Genomic DNA, 17,228 nt, shown 5'->3' on the forward strand with positions numbered 1-17,228 from the left:
TCAGTTTAATCACAGAGCACAATGCCACAGATGTCGCAAGTTCTCAATGAGCGTGCGAGTGGCATGCTGACTGCAGTCTGTGACCCGAAAAAATCAGTGACCGCTGTGGCTTCTTGGCGGTGGAGAAGAAGAGTGCTACGTAAACTGTGTAAACCTCTTGTGTTGATATTTTTGTTCAGTGTAGTCACAGCAGCTTGGAACCAGCACACTTAGAGCAGCAAAGCCTTGTTGTCAATCGTCTCTACAGAAATATTCCTGTATGCACATTAAGGCAGGGAATACATAACCATAACCTTGTTATTCCCTGCCCCATCACGATGCCACTCGTGCCATCGACATTATATCATGGGACGTCTTAATATTGCGATATCTTGTCCCATGATATATCGTCCCACACCTAGTACTTCTCATTGTTCTATTGCGGTGAGAAGATTTTATCTGAAGTCTCACTGACGGTCTCAGCTTATCTGTCACTCTGAGATGACCCTCTGCTAACCCCTCTATGGTATGAGTCAGCTGGTCCAGATCCCAGTAGACCCAGTAACGCTGGACTGGATAAGATTGTCATCTATACTGAACATCAGGAAACCTCACTGAGTGATGTTGAGTGAAATCCACCCGGATATTATTATTAAATAATGTGACACTGCTGGTGTCGTCTGTCTTTGTCACAAGCTGAGTGTCGTTGTTACAGCGAAGATAGATTTTGGGTTTTTACTTCTTAGGGAGCGAGCAGGTAGCGTCTTATCCCTGATATACACTGGCTGGATTAGAGGATTACCATCATCAACTGAGCTAATGCTAACACTCTCTTGCTACCACTGCTACAGATGGCATTGTAACACACATACTCACTCACACGTACAAACCGTAGACACACACACACACACACACTCACGTCACACAGACTCATGTCCTAAAATCACGTCATAGTCGCAGTGTTTGTCTGTTTTCCTCATTTACTGCTGCTGGTCATTCTGTCAACAAACTGAAACTTGTTGCTATACGCAGAAAAAAAAGAATTACTGAAGGTTATATAGAGGACGTCTGCATCTAATAGTAGAGATACATTTTCTGCATTTGTGTTAATGTGCACAAGTTTTTTTTCTTTCAGGAGCTTTTTCAATTGAAATAAATGTAAACGGACAAATTGACTCTGATTTCTATAGAAGATTCAAAGTTGTGGAGTTTTGTTTGGTACACGACATAGTTACACCTTCACGTAGTTATATGGTCACCTATGATCACGTCCTAGGTAGACTATAATGATAATAACCAAAATGTATACATATACAGTAGCAGTATAATACGTCCTTATGTTTGGTTAATATTTTTGTTATTCATCTGATTAAACATTAGTGTTTTTAAACTCACATATTCATATTGGGTTAAAATAGTTGGAGAATCTTGTAAAAAGATTTGTCATGTACTTTGGCCACTGCAGTTATTAAATTCTTCATTTCTAGTGTTGCACATTGTAAATAGAGATGTCCCGATACAACTTTTTCACTTCTGGTACGATACCGATATTGCAACTTTGAGTATTGGCTGATACCAATATCAATTCGATACGACATGAGCACAAATTATACATACTTTTATTACTAATTTTGAAGTGTGGAATGTTAGAAAAGACTTGATCAAGTGAACAAAAGTCAACAATTCAAGTTCTTTCAGTGGCACAACTGAGGGCGGGGACAAAAACAACAAAAACTTACTGGAGTGTTTATATCGGAGATTTTAGATACAGTCCGATAAAATCCGATATTCATTTTCTGGCTGATATCGAACCGATATCCAATATCAATATCGGATCGGGACACCCCTACTTGTAAAGTCAAACATTCTTCCACAGTAACTGTATTTGCTATTCCTAATGGTTATAAAGGAAGTAGTTATTTATCGATTGGGCTTTGATTTTGTGCATCAAAGGCCTACAACACGTAAAGCCCACAGGCCATAAATTTACCAGTAGAAACTGCCAGCAGCAGATATTCTAATCATATTAATTCATAACATTTTGCTCAGTTTGTAATAGTCTCATATTACCTGTACGAGGGCAAGTTACCAGGCAGAAACAATATTTTGAATCCATCAGCCCCCCCTTACTATGAAGTAATAAAGTGAACAACAAAGCACTGTTGCTAACAACTGAAAACAAATTAGATCGTAACGCGTTTCTTTTGCACAGTTTATGTGCCTTTGATAAACACAGTCCTGCTGAGTAATGTTAACCTTCATGTGGAAGAAAATACAAAACATTGTGATGCGACTGAAGGTTGAAGGATGCATATTTTTCAAGAACAAAAAAAATCCAAACTGATTTTAACATGAACAGTTACAGTTACAGCATTTTGTGCATATTTCAATCCTGTCTATTTTAATACACTCTCCTTGTTTTGTTTATCAGCATCGACTGTCCCCCTTTTTTTTTAATTTCTGCTGCTGAAGCTGAAACTGAAACTCAGCTATCATATCATTTCTTGTAGAATTTTTTGCTAAATATAGTTCCAGATCTAAAAAAAAAAAAAGCACCATGTAGCTTTGAAGCCTGTGGGGCGGCTACAACAAACTCTTTAGCTGCCAGCCAGATTTGACATGTGTTCTCTGTCAGAGAAATATTGTGAAAGTAACCAAGTCCCTATGAGTATTTGATCAGAAAATGTAAACATTTCTGGACGTTCTCCTGAGAACTAAAATATTTTTTACATTCTTGGGTGGCGGCACAGAGAAGTTCATACAGTTTTAAAATTTGTTTTGGATTTATTCCCGCTACTTATTCAACCTGTAACCAAAGATTCAAAGGGGAAACAGTTAAAACATAAGAAGTTAAATTCCTGTGGTCTTCTGAAGACCTGCAGAACACATTAAGTGGTTCTACTCCTTTTTCCAACTCCTAATTCTTGTCAGAAAACAATATATTTATGATTAATTTTAAAGCGCTTTGGGACAACTTTGGTGGTAATAAAAGTGCTTTAAAAATATAGTCTATAATGTAGTATCATGAGAATTATTCATAATTCATATCACACACATGCACACACAAAACATATTTATGGAATTTATCTTTTTTTTATCATCATGAAATCATTTATACATAAATGTTTGGCCTAAATAAGTCAGTTATTCCTGTGCTAACTTTTCTTAGACCTGCTGCTTAAACTCCAAAAAAGTCAAAGTGATTGTGCAGGCCAAGCTTTTATGGTCTGTATTCATAGTATTTATGAACTTTTGCCCTTCATGAACTGAAACTAATGATTACTTTGTTTTTTAAGTGTGTTTTCTTAAAAGGTTGCTCTAAAGACTATGAATTTAAAGTGTATATAATATGAATGTATTAAATCCATTGGGCAGGTTTCACTCCTAAATCCTCTTTATCAACAAGCTTTACTAATAGTTTGATTATCTTTTCACAATGCTGATTGTCCTGTACTCAGTTTGTATGTTTGTACTTTGTAAACATAAAAAAATAGAGCAGTGATGTTGGTTGTTGGGTTGCATAAGACCTGGTCCACACTTTCCAGTATGGGATGGTCAGAGCCGAGGGTGGTGAGAGCCCATACGGGAAGACGCTAACATCAATAAGCATTAGAGTTTTTTCTCAATATTTAGTTCACTTATTTGATATACAACTACAACAAGAGATCAAGTAAGATTTTGTTTATTGAAATGTATATTACATGAAGTGTTTTTTAATTTTAAACAAACGGTTTTTTAAACAAATATGACAAAACAAATAGTTGTTTATCCCCTCGTTTCCTTTCATTTGCTTTGGTTACCTCCCATACTGGGTCACTGAACTAAGCTGTCTAAGCTTAACTGCCCTCACTGACTAATGCTAACTAAGTAGCTGAGCAACAACAGGTGGCAAAGACACAACTTGGATGTTGTCACATGATGCATCTGCAGTTATCAGTGCCACACGTTCCCCCAAGTAGCTATCATTCAGACGTTTTGTTCAGGACTTTGATCAGTGTTCATGATGACATATATAGAGAGAGATTTTATAAACATTATGGGGGAGGGGCAGGGGGGCATCCCAGTATGAAGAGGGGGCAGTGTTGAGAGGATTATCCATACGACCACTAAAGACACTTAAAATCACTGTTCCTTTTTTGTTTTAGTCGACTTATCAGAGCTAAACATGCAAACTGGTAGCATACAGCGTGCTATGCTACTATAAAATGGTGACGTCATCACATGTCATTTTGCTATTGCTGTTCTATAATCGCATAATGTGACTGCACATTTTATGTTATTCTTGAATAGAATAATAATGATAATAATAATAAGAATAGTCACAATATTAACAAGCTGAACAGAAAACTAGGCAAGACCTGCATTCGCAATGCGAATTGAGTACGTATTTGGCAATTGAAAATTGAAACAGCAAAATTTGTGGAAAAAAATTAAATATCATAAAACAGGTTAAAAGTCCTCATTTCTGAATTGTAAGAATTGTTCATGTGAAAGACATCTTATTGTGTGTATTTTGTTGTTGAATAATGTCCCTTAATGTTGTCCTTTTGCTAATTAAATTGAAAGTAATAATGCAGGAAACAGAAGACTGACATTGACCTTAAATATGACCTTGAGTGAAGGTCAAGGTCACACATTGAAAGGAAATGTTCAATGGTATTAGTCTGAGCACTGTATCTCAATGTGTGCTGTAGGGGAAAAAGTATATTATTATATATATTTTTATTATATTATTATGATTCTTGTTTAGGGCTGAGCAGTCATCACGTGTATCAAATATGAGGCTGTTTAACCGTTGTATATGAGAGTTATAGCGGTTTTTCTATTATGGCGTGCTAAATGACGCCAGTCGAAAAAAACCATTATAAAGAGTAAACCAGTTAAAAATTACTCCCAGTGAATTTGATGCGAATCCATTGAAAATTAGCCAAGATATAGCATTTAGAATGTGATGGAGAGGGATTTTCCAGTGACATTATAGGCCCCTCCCACTGATCACAGAATGTTTTTTCCTCATCAGTGACCTGCTTCCATCTTATAAGATTCATCCAACACTGTTTTGAAGTCAACACGACATATCGTCTTTCTGCCACTAAAAGTGGCGCCATCTGAGAATGCAAAGCATGATGGGTAATTTTGACATTGATTCTTGTTTAGGGCTGGACAGTCATCATGTGTATCAAATATGAGGTTCATCCAACACTATTTTGAAGTGCTAGTCACACAAAAGACTGACCTTGACCTTAAATATGACCTTGAGCGAAGGTCAAGGTCACATATAAAAAGGAAATCATCTTGTGGCCAATTTACATCAGTAACTTTGACCCCAACCTATCTTTTTACTGGTTGGCCGTACAGCTTTGGTCCAATCACGTAAAATACTCCACTTGAGATGAGCTTTTCAGAAATGTATGCATCAAACTTGTACGATAAATATTCGTAGAGATATGAAATTTTTGATTTTTGACACTTGCCTTGACCTTGACATTTTGGCGCCAAAAAAGGTTGACTGCACATCCTTGACATGGCCCCTATAAGATGACATACATATCATTAGTGCTGCGTTAATAGCCTAGGAAGAGTTCTACGGCAAATGAGTTGCGGAAGAAAAATAATAATAACTCCTACGATTACAAATTGCAAATTTCAATTGCCTAAAACAATAAAGAAGCCACGGTTTGTTGTATTGTCCTCCTTCTTGCGGTGTGTGTGTGTGTGTGTGTGTGTGTGTGCGTGTGCGTGTGCGTGTGCGTGTGCGTGTGTGTGTGTCAGCAGTTTCACTCATGCTAAACTGGCCTCCATCTGCACATCATATGCAACGGATCAGTCTGAGCAGACTAACATGGATCCATGATCCTACATCCTTAAAGCCAACATTACTCCTAATTGTAATTCTTGTTAACACGTGTGTTATGATAGTTATTATACTTGGAGATCCACATTTTGCCTCTGAGATTGACTGTTTCCACATTTGTGTGGATGCTCCTCTGGTAGTAGTCTAAGATAAAAATCTCGCAAAATGACAAAATAAAAAAAGAATGTCACATGACAACTAATGGCACTCACATATTACTTATTAAGGATATTTGGGTCTTTAAAATGTGTTATTATAGTGAATGTTTGTGTTTGTTTGTGTTGATACTTCTTAACAAATCTAAAGAAGGTGTTTTAGAACACAGATAAAAAGATAGTGTAGGCCTCATCAAATACTTCCATTAATTCAAGGTATTTCCTCTCAAAAAAAATTCTCACAAACAAATGTTGAAGTTTGAAATTTATTATAAGATTGTTTTTGACTCCATCACAAACAATGGGTTTGTTGACAAATGGTCAAATGACATTTCTGATATTTAAGAAGTGTTTTGACTTTGTTCCAGACTTACAGTGATTTCTTGTGTTGTATTTTTTTGCCAGACATGGAAGACTGGAATTCACTTGACACCATGTTTGTCCTGGTTTCTTTATCATATTCGCCGTGCTATGATGTCACTTCACGAGACATAAAATTTCGGCTGTGTTTCCGTGAAAAGCCACAAAATCAACATCCGCCAATATTTTTGGACACAGCTTTCGATCTGTGAAAACACCAGAAATGTCACTTCTGTTGTATGTTTTTGGGGGCGCAGAGCCTTGTATCATTAGTGAATAAGAACAACTTTTGGGATAAAATACAGGTACAGTATAAAATATGAGTTATCGTCCTCAGCAGCTTTAAGTTAAGCGCTTGTGTGGTTGGGATTTTGCCAAAGCTGACATATAAACTTGAATTTAATGTTAGCCAGTTGTCGTTCTAATGCTGGGAAAAGCCTGGGTTTACCTGCAGAGTAACAGTCGGGTGAGTCACTGTGTAGGTAGGCTTAGCACTGGCTGACCTATATAGAACAAGCATGCTGACAGCTGGACTGTGTTGGTGGGGTCAACGACAAGCTCGCTCTCTCTCTCTCACACACACACACACACACACACACACTAGTACAGCTGTTATACTTGTATGACAAAACACAGCCATCGCATCAGTCCTTGTTGTAAATGACAGAAATTATTCCCTGTAATCAGTGCTGTTTGTTTTTGAGCAGAGAAATATTTTTTTTTCCTTACTAAGCCTTTGTTTGGCATCACCTGCATCCAGCTGAGCTGCCAGATACGTGTAAATGTAATCACTTGTTCCCGCAGGTACTTCATATTGTAAAAATGTCATTTCTTTCAGATCTCATTGTTAAAGTCATCCAGCAAAACATGGGTGGCATCAAAATCGAAGAATGGAGAAAGGTATGTTTGGATTAAAGTGATACACGCTACACGTTGAGCTACAGCTCGCAATGAAATGTAAAAGGTAGAACAGTGGTTCTCAACCTTTTCAGTGCACCATACCCAAAATAAAGGTGCCAGTAACCAGGGACCCCCACTGTAGGTGATTGAAGGTGGTTGAACACAGACATGAACATTGAAGAACAGTCATGTGGGGACAGGGTCATCTATAAGGGGGAATAATGGGGAGAGATTTTTGGGACCATCCATAAAGTCAGCAAAATAATGGTCCATTGTTCTATGAATCTGTGATAAGCACATTTATTTATTTAATTATCTGAATAGTATCCACTGTTATCCGAGAAGTTTATCATTTGCACCGTAGCATATAGTCTCTGGGGTGCTTGACGTGAAAGTTGCAGGTCTAGCGCCCCTAGTGGCCAAAAGTTACACAGTGTGCCTTTAAAGATGTAAACCCTTGTTTTAATCAGAAATAAAATGAATTAAAAGTGGCACAAAAAAAAAAATAAAAATGGAAGAAAAGGTGTTGAAATGGAAAACCACAGAAAGTGGTTAAAAGTTGCAAATTGTGGGTAATAGAATTTAAAATTGTAGCAGCAATTAGTTTAAAATGGCAAATCATGTGACAAATTGTGAATGTGGTTAAATTGGCAAAAATAAACATGAAATATGGTGAAAGGTTAAAAGTGACAATAATGGGTCAACATATGTGACATTAGGTGGGCGAAGTGGTGGAAACGGTTTATAAGTGTCGAAAATGTCATTTAAGGCATTTAAATTTGATGAAGAAGTGGCAGAAATGGGAGTAATGTAGCAAAAATACATTCAAAAGATCAAAAATATTGCAAGAAAAAGTGATGGAAATAGGTTAAAATATGGCAAGTTTGGTGTAGTTGCAGAAAATTAGTAAAAATAACCAAAAATGGGCTGAAATTGTTAAAAAATATATATTCTTAGTTTCTTGAAGGCATCTGGCGACCACCCCCCCAGTGTCTCGCGACCCCAAATGGGGTTCTGACTCCAAGGTTGAGAACCCCTGATGTAGATTACATTTTTAGTGTTGTTTTCATTCATCACATATTGCTCATCAATCACTATTTTTAGGTCTTTGTGGATTTAATGTGTTGAACTAATTAATTGTTTTCCTGTCTGTCTCTCTGTTTATCTCCCATATTAACTGTGTTCATGTTTTCCAGCCTGAGAACGTCGTCCTCCTGCTACAGGTGAACATCTTCCTATATGTGGACTTTCTCTCCGTCTGCTCTGTTGTACAAACCAAAAGGCCACACACTGAGCAATGGCTGAGTGACGCTCTCTGTTTCCCACAGTGGCTCCACTACGAGGCTGGCTTCCTCACGTGTGCCACGTTCGGCCTGCTGGTGGTGGTGCTCACGCCGCTCATCGCCGTCTGTTTCTGTGTGTGTCGCTGCTGTGATAACTGTGGAGGAGAGATGCATCAGAGGCAGAGGAAAAGCGCAGACTGTCATAGGGGCTTTTTCACAGCCTCACTCATAGCCACATCCATCTTCATCATGTGAGTCATCATCATCTTCCTCCTATTGTCAAGCTGTTCAACTCAAAGGTGGAAATGGAATATTTGATGTTTGCACTAAAAAAAAAAAGATACAGCATGGACTTTTTTTTTTAATTATGTAGCTTGTAAATATAAAACCAGAGGTGTAAAGAGTGCTGACATATCCTACACAAGTAGAAGTACTGTAATTTGATTGAAATTATACTCAAGTACGTCATACATAAAATACTACAGTACAGTACAAGTTAAAAAAAAAAGCTCAATTAAATAGTACACAAAGTTACTAGTTATTTTCTTTTCACCCCCACGTTTATATTTGATAATAAATCTTGCCACGGTTCCCTTGCATACAGTAAATATCTCATGTATAAACTTAAATAGGAAAAGACCAAATCTTGCACAATTAGAACTTCATTTATTTCCCACAAAGTCATCTGTATAAAATAAAATGTTTCTCAAATTGTACAATTATTTTTAAAATAAAATAACACCAATCACATCAATTTGAAATAAAAAAAATATCAAGCTCTAAGTATAGCTATATAAAACTGAGAAAATGACCAGCATTCAATGCTGTTTTGGCTCACTGCATTACATTTAATCTGATTGGTCAGCTATGATGTGATGCATTTGATGGTTGTCTGGTCAATTAATTTTTTGTAGTTTCACAATGTCCGTTGATCATTTTAAAACAAAAAATAATAATTCATTCTGTAACTGTTGGTTGTAGAAATGTAATGAATTACTTTACTACTTTTAAAAAGTACAAAAAAGTACAAATACCCATATAAGCAACTTAGTTACAGTAACTTGAGTACTTGTAATCCATTACTTTCACCTCTGTATAAAACCATGCTAGACACTGAGATGAAACTTGTTTCAGTGAAGTAGATGCAGAGACAGAATAAACCCTTTGACATCACACATAATACATGTTTATGTGCACTACACATGCACATAACGTCATGAACAGGGAGATCCAGTCAGGTTTTGTCAGTGTGATCATTACTACTGTATATTGTGATATCAGATGGAATTTCAATGCATTCATAATTTGTTCATCTCTTTTGTTTTTGGCTTGTGGAAGTTAATCATAGTTCTTAGAGAATAACCACCTGATTACACTAAGGCTCAATGAGAACATACAAACTCTACACACACTTATCTAAGCGGCATCAACGCCTCAGAGTGAAAATGACTTTATAATCACTCTAGAGCTGGGCGATATGGACCAAAATTATTATCTCCATATTCGAATGCCAATATATGATAAATCTTGATATTTTAAACTCTGTATTCAATTATTGTGTATATTTTAAAGTTTGATGGTTGGATAGTGAATGTGCCTTGTCTAACCCATGTTCATTCATGTAGACACAAACACTGTGATCTTCAGTAGCTTCACAAAACAATATTACAGAATTACCAACAGCTAGATGATTTTCCTTAGACCTCCTGAAATAACAAATACACAATTTTAGGATGTTTTCATAATCTCTTTTACACCCCTGCCTTTCTGTAATATTTCTAAGTGTGGTACCACTACTAACTAAATTACCAAAAAGTCTTGAATCTAATTTGTTTGTTTTTTTTTATTTCTAAGTTTTATTACATTGTTTTTCGATTTTTTTTCTTTCTATTTTATTGTTTTATTTCGAACAGATTCCAAATGCAATAATACAAGAAACAATATTTCAAAAAACAAAAGATTTGATGCAGATGGTATTACTGCATACATGCTTTTTGTGTTTAAAAGGGAATAGATGGAGCTATAAACTTATTAGTCCCACCCCTTTTCCTACATGACAGTAAACCCAAGGTTCCCAAAGTGAGGTACAGGTACCCCCAGGGGTATGCAAATTGTCATTGGGGGTACGTGAATAGAAATAAATAAAAAAAAACATTGATTTTTGTACCCAAGTTTGTACTTTACACGACATATAACTCATACTAACACCAACAATATATAAGCAATGAGTGGCATATCAGTCCTTGCAGGTTTTTCTCTTTCAAATGTCATTCATTTTGAGAGATTACATTAAATAATTGCAGGAAAATTGACTTCTTTGAACAATTTTAAATTTAAAATGATTGGAGCATACCTGTCAAGTATCTCGTTTTGGCCGGGAAACTCCCGTATTTTACCCCTCTTTCCCGCCATCGTCCCGTATTAGTATTTTCTCGTAAAAATAACCCGTATTTTAATGTAATAATAATTAAAAGATGCCGTACAAAACTGAACGCCGTCACTAGCCTCACTAGAACTGCCACCCAGGCCATTTCAGAGTTTAGTGCTGACAGCGGCAACAAACCTGGAAACAACTCAGAACAGAGATGATGAATGAAGACGTTCTGGCGAAAAAAACAAAGAACTCGTGTAAATATCTTATAAAATAGACAGAGTTTACCTTCATAAAGAGCAGCAGGATGGGACACAGTTACACGTTCTGTTAGATTAATAACTGAGATTTTAACGTCTACCACAGCGGAAGGAATGACGTAAGTCACCATGAAAAATCAGCCAATCACAAGCTCCACAAATATACACTGCTTTCAAAAAGTGTTAAATGATGTAAAATCTGCTACAAATAAGTCATTAGTGAATACCAGAGAACCACATGAGTCAGCATGAGAAATTACAAGAAAATATGTAATGAAAATAAAATGTTAATCTTTAACTTAAAGACAAGCAACATGAAATTAACAGTAAATATGCAACGTGTTGACTTGTATATAAACTGTAAGTATATTAAATAAACACATATGCTTCATATACACATTTATGTTTTTAGTTAGGCTGTTTTATAATTTAGGAATTAGAGCTGGGCGATATATCAAGATTCAAGATGTATCGAGTTTTCTATTTTGGCGATATAGAAAACTATAATATTTCATATATAAACTTTTCCTCACCCACCGCGGGCGGTCTCTTTTTTTCTTCAAGCTCGGGTCCTCTACCAGAGGCCTGGGAGCTTGAGGGCCTGTGTATATTTACAGTATATATATATATATATATATTATAGCTTATTATGTATATAAAATACTCGTTTTAGGAGTCGCTGCATTTACCTGTGTAGCATTCAGCATCAGCAAATTTAACCCAGAATTGTCTTTCTGGTCAGACTTTATTTGATAAAATTATCTAGATTTATATCATATTTCACCATTTTGAGAAAATATATTGAGATATGAGTTTTGGTCCATATTGCCCAGCCCTAGTAGGAATGTTCACAGCATTTCATTGTTAATAAAGGTCGACCTACCAGATTCTAATCACATAATTGTATTTAGTAAGTGGTTGATAAGTGGGTATTTTAGATTTCTTGTACACCTGTCTTAAAATATAGGGGATCCTGGAGCATGGTTGGGTGGGTGGGACGGCTGGTAGTGGGCGACTGAAAATTTCTCTTATTTTCAAATCCAAAACTTGACAGGTATGGACTGGAGTCATGGGAAAAAGGCATGGGAAAATTGTGATTCTTCAAATATTGTGGATTATACATTGAATTTGTGTATTTAGATATCTGAGATAACCTAGCTGATTTATCTACAGCTGAATTATTTGGTAATCTGGACAATAATTTATGTTTTTTCAGTTTTTTTTACTTTCTCCTGCAGGCTGAATTTGATGGTCTATTTGTGCTGTAGGGCTACGTTGTATATGACATTACATTATTATATTTCTAAGTGTGCAGGAGTAGGGGGTACATGGCTTCAGGTTAAATGTCTGATGGTGTACGTGATTGTGAACAGTTTGGGAACCACTGCAGTAAACAATCTCATTTTCAGCATCCTGTTTTCTAACCATTGCTGCCGTTAATAAATTACTTTTGTCGCATCTTTAAATGATTGTGACTATAATACACACAAAAAACATATTATACACTTTCAAAATTGTCAAGTAACATAAAGAGTTGTTAGTTTAGTAACATACTTTAATGTCCATAATGTAATTCCTTAAAGACAATAGCCTTTTATAAATGACATAAAGATATGTTTTCACAGTAATGTCACATGTGTATGATTAAGGTTAATTTGAACTGAACTTTTTTTTTTTTAACTCGGACTATGACTTATGCTTGTGTAGAATCATGAAATTGCATCAAACTTGAACAGAACAAAGATTTATGTTACTCTACCTCCCTCTGCTGGTGGATGACGTCACTGCATGTCCTCTCTTTGGTGCTGACTTTGCCTTTCAGTGTCGGCGTTCTCATTGCTTACGCTGCAAACCACAACATCAGCACCCAGGTCAAAAGCACCCGTCGGCTCATCAACACCAACATGAGAGACCTGAAGACCTTTGCAAACAACACGCCCGCGGTACACTTTAACACACACGCATAACACAGCACAACACATGTACAACAAATGTATGTGTAGAACTGATGTCTGAGTCTAGAATGTGTTTCTTCTTCTGCAGCAAATTGAGTATCTGACAGCCCAGTACACCACAGCTAAGAACAAAGTCCTGTCAGACCTTGACAGTAAGTTACACGTCTCACACTTTAAAGCAGTCGTGCCATATATTCTAATGTTTGTTCGTTTACTGACAGACATTGGGCCTCTGCTGGGAGGCAGGATTCACAGTCAGCTGGAAAAGGAAGTCGTTCCTACACTGGATACTGCTCTGCGGATGGCAGGAGGTAACCAAGCTTTTACTGTTGATGTATCACAAAGCAGTCTGCAACTCCAAACATTTTGAACAAAGAAGCATTTTTTAGGGATACAAGTAAATTGATCAGTCTAGATTAGTTGTTCTCAACGTTTTCAGCCCACAACCCCCCCCCAAAATAAAGGTGCCAGAGAACAGGGATCCCCCACTGTACCTGAAGGTGGTTGAACATGGACATGAACATTAAAGAACAGTCATGTGGTGGGAGAAAAAAATGGATGAAAAGGTGGTGAAATGGGATTTTAAAAAACCACAGAAATTAATTAAAAGATGCAAATTACAGTAGGCAAGTAATCTCATTTTGTCTCTCATAGTTGAGGTATAGCTATGATGAAAATTACAGGCATCTCATCTTTTTAAGTGGGAGTACTTGCACAATTGGTGGCTGACTAAATACTTTTTTGCTCCACTGTATGTAACATTAGGTGGGTTAAGTGGTGGAAAATGTTTATAAGTGCCAAAATGTAATTTAAGGCTTTTACATTTGATGGAGAAGTGGCAGGAATGGGAGTGATGTAGCAAACATGCATTAAAAGGAGCAAAAATATGGGCAGAAATAGGGTAAAATAAGCAAAAATTGACTTGAATTGTTCAAAAAATATTCTGTTTTATGAAGGCATCTGGCGACCCCTCCCAGTGTCTTGCTACCTCAAATGGGGTCCCAATCCCAAGGTTGAGAACCACTGGTCAAACCAAATGTTTGGTCTCTTGCTTCCTTGCTCTTTGCTTATATTCTCAGGGTCGTCTTCATCCTTCCAGAATTCTGTTGTTTATTTTTCAGCACCTTCACAGATTCCAAGTGTTTCTAACTGTCATAACATGACTTTTCCTTTTCATTCAAAGCAAAAGTTGAGAGTGCCATTAAAGGTAAACAGAGCTGATCAGAGCTCAGTGGTGCAGTGTTTGGTGAACCCCCGTATTTAGCCTCGTCTTAACTCACTGTGTTGTTCTTTTACATTGTTGATGTTTCCTTTGTGGTTTGTGGTGTCATTGGTACACCTAGTTTCAGAAAGAAAAGATAAAACTGTTCAATGCTTAACAGCAGGATTGGAGTCAATTACATTTTTCCATTACAGTTACGTCTTCATCAATTATCCATGTTCATTTACAACTCAATCAAGATTATGGTGGCAGGCATTTTTACCAACTACAATTGGAATTGCAATTATTATTTTTCCCTGAAAGTCAATTACAATTACCTTCTCAATCATTAAGTTCTGTTACAATGAATCACAATTACTGAGGCTTAAATAAATAACCTCATAAAACGTAACATTCCTCTTGTGTTAGATTTCTGTTAGCATCTCTTATGATAGGTCACTTTTGACCCATATCTTAAATCAGCTGTAAAATACACTAAAATTATTATCTATCAAGCTTCTCTTGTTCTTCATCTCTTGGTTATCTTGTTAGGTTTCCTTATCCATTAAAATAATGGCATTAATATTTTTGGTGTGGACGTCTGAGCCTTTTTTTCTGTCAGTATAGTACCCCTCGATTTCTTTTTTTTTTTTTAATAGTAAAATGATCCTCAAAAGAACTGATGGTGGTGGGAAAAGTTGATATGGAACCTATTTTAATAATGTGTAAGCCATAGAACTGTACAGGTTAATTAAGTTTTTATATGATGTCCATGCCAATTACAAAATCAATTATCAATTATCTAATAATACAATTCACTTACTATTACAACAACAACATATTTTACCATTACCATCACAATCACAATTATAATTATGTCATAATTGGAATGAATCATCAATTACACCATTACAATTATAATTGACCCCAACCCTGCTTAACAGGACAAATATAAAGTTAAAGTAGTCAATCCTAATCTGTCCTGTGGTTGTTCAGCCATGCGAGAGACCAAAGAGGCCCTGGAGAACGTCAGCTCTTCGTTGGAGGTGCTGCAGGAGGGGATGGGGAAGCTTCAGGCCAGTCTGTCCACAGAACGCGCCTCTCTGTCCAACACACTCTCTGACCCCGCCTGCACCAACGGAGCCGTGTCTCACACCTGTAACACCATCAGGTCCACGCTGTCCCAGCTGGGAATCAACGCCGACTACTCCAACGTAAAAAAAAAACGATAACGTTCTGTCTCGTGTGGATCGAGGTTAACACATGCTCATGTTTCTGTGTTTCAGCTGCCAGATGTCAGCCACGCTCTGACTAATGTTAATATAGTCCTAAGAACCGATCTCAGCAACATTGTACAGAAGGTCTGTGTCCATTCCATCATCATCATCATCATCACCATCATCATCATCACCATCTGCTGAACTTGTACTGTTTCCTCACTCTGTTTCCCACACAGGGATACACGTCTTTCAATGACACACCACAGCTGGTTAAAGAGCAAACAAAGAACATTGTCTCAGGTAACAAATATCTTCTTTTGAAGGCCTGACATCATTTATTTTGGTAAAAAAAAAAATACATTAAAGTGGATTTAACTGTTCTAACCCTTCTTCTTCTTTTTTTTTTTTTTTTTTTTTTTACATAATGACCCCAGCTCTGCCTCGTAAGTCTCATTTTAAAATCTCTCTGCCATTACCCATTCCTTTGACTTTTGTCACCACAAATTGTTAATTCTAAAATAAATCTTTGAGGTATTGACTGTCTTTTTGTCGCTACACAGGCGTTAAGGGCATGCTGGATAAGATTGGCACAGAGATTACCAGCTTTGCCAAGATGTTCCCAGTGGAATCCTCTTTGGTCAACTTCACCATCTTCCTTAACGAAAGACAGAGAGCCATCGAGGACTTTTACCCACAAATTGACCAAATTGATTTTTATAGGTTTGTTTAATACTGTTATCCTTTAATGATCACTTTCACTAAAGTAATTGTCTCCCCATTACATCTATTTTCTCTGAGGGGTAGCAGTGGGCTGACACAACATGGTGGGTACACTATAGTGTGTCTATGCTTACTCTATGCTGGAATCCAACACGGACTCTCCAGTTCTATTATACACACTAATTAACAAGCATGACCTATATTTGGGAGATATATAATAAATAAAGTTATAAAATATAAAGTTTATTAGTGTTGTTATGACTATGCAGACCTATAGGTAAAAAGATGTGGATTATGTGATTTAATCCTGCATTTTTTTTTTTGTTTTGTTTTTTTAAGAGGTACTGCCTAGAAATGAATTTCAATATCCTACCTTAATTAGCCTACATTAGCCTTAATCAAACCAAACATCCTCACTAACCATTCGCTAATGATTATTTAGTTTAATTTTAACTATCTGATCATCTATCAATGTAAAATGTTATTTCACGTGTGGACAGTGTCAGCACATTAGTCCAGTTTTAAAGTATTTACACTGGCTCCCAGTCAGTCTCAGAATAGACTTTAAAGTTCTACAGTTCTAGTGTATAAATGTGTGAATGTGTTTAGTCCAGAATACATCAGTGAGATGTTATCAGGTATGAACCCAGCAGGTCTCTCAGATCTATGGACACAGGTCAGATAGTAGAGACCAGAGCTCATAGTAAACATGGTGACGCTGCTTTTAGTTGTTATGCTGCAAAGAAGTGGAACAAACTGAAGTCAGCATCACGTGAACATTTTTAAATGGATGGAGAATTTTAATCATTGCATCGTTGACTTAATGTTTTTACTGCTGATTTTAATGTTCTTATTGCTTATTCTTAAACTGTTTTCTGTTGCACTGTTTAATCATGTAAACACATTAAGTTGCCTTGTGTATAAAGTGCGTCATGCAAATAAATTTTCCTTGCCTTACTAAATATAAAAA

At 36.6% G+C, this 17,228-nt stretch overlaps 1 protein-coding gene across 4 annotated transcripts in view; it reads left to right on the plus strand.

Annotated features, from left to right (window-relative positions):
- prom1b (prominin 1 b) overlaps positions 1 to 17,228 on the plus strand; it is a 40,377-nt gene that overhangs the window by 8,392 nt on the left and 14,757 nt on the right. For 2 of the 4 annotated variants that reach the window (XR_003674104.1, XR_003674105.1), the window contains exons 2-12: positions 7,187 to 7,248; positions 8,445 to 8,471; positions 8,577 to 8,782; positions 12,985 to 13,105; positions 13,206 to 13,269; positions 13,339 to 13,428; positions 15,315 to 15,532; positions 15,605 to 15,679; positions 15,775 to 15,838; positions 15,973 to 15,981; positions 16,099 to 16,258. Coding sequence is in view for 2 of the 4 variants with exons in the window: in XM_028447147.1 (XP_028302948.1) it covers positions 7,187 to 7,248; positions 8,445 to 8,471; positions 8,577 to 8,782; positions 12,985 to 13,105; positions 13,206 to 13,269; positions 13,339 to 13,428; positions 14,301 to 14,324; positions 15,315 to 15,532; positions 15,605 to 15,679; positions 15,775 to 15,838; positions 15,973 to 15,981; positions 16,099 to 16,258 (1,120 nt within the window). In the remaining 2 variants the exon portion in view is untranslated. Of the gene's footprint in view, positions 1 to 7,186; positions 7,249 to 8,444; positions 8,472 to 8,576; positions 8,783 to 12,984; positions 13,106 to 13,205; positions 13,270 to 13,338; positions 13,429 to 14,300; positions 14,325 to 15,314; positions 15,533 to 15,604; positions 15,680 to 15,774; positions 15,839 to 15,972; positions 15,982 to 16,098; positions 16,259 to 17,228 lie in introns of all 4 variants that reach the window. The other 2 variants (XM_028447147.1, XM_028447165.1) reach the window with 2 other exon arrangements.

The sequence above is a fragment of the Gouania willdenowi genome, chromosome 1 (assembly GCF_900634775.1).
Source record: "Gouania willdenowi chromosome 1, fGouWil2.1, whole genome shotgun sequence".
Classification (NCBI taxonomy): Eukaryota; Metazoa; Chordata; class Actinopteri; order Blenniiformes; family Gobiesocidae; genus Gouania; species Gouania willdenowi.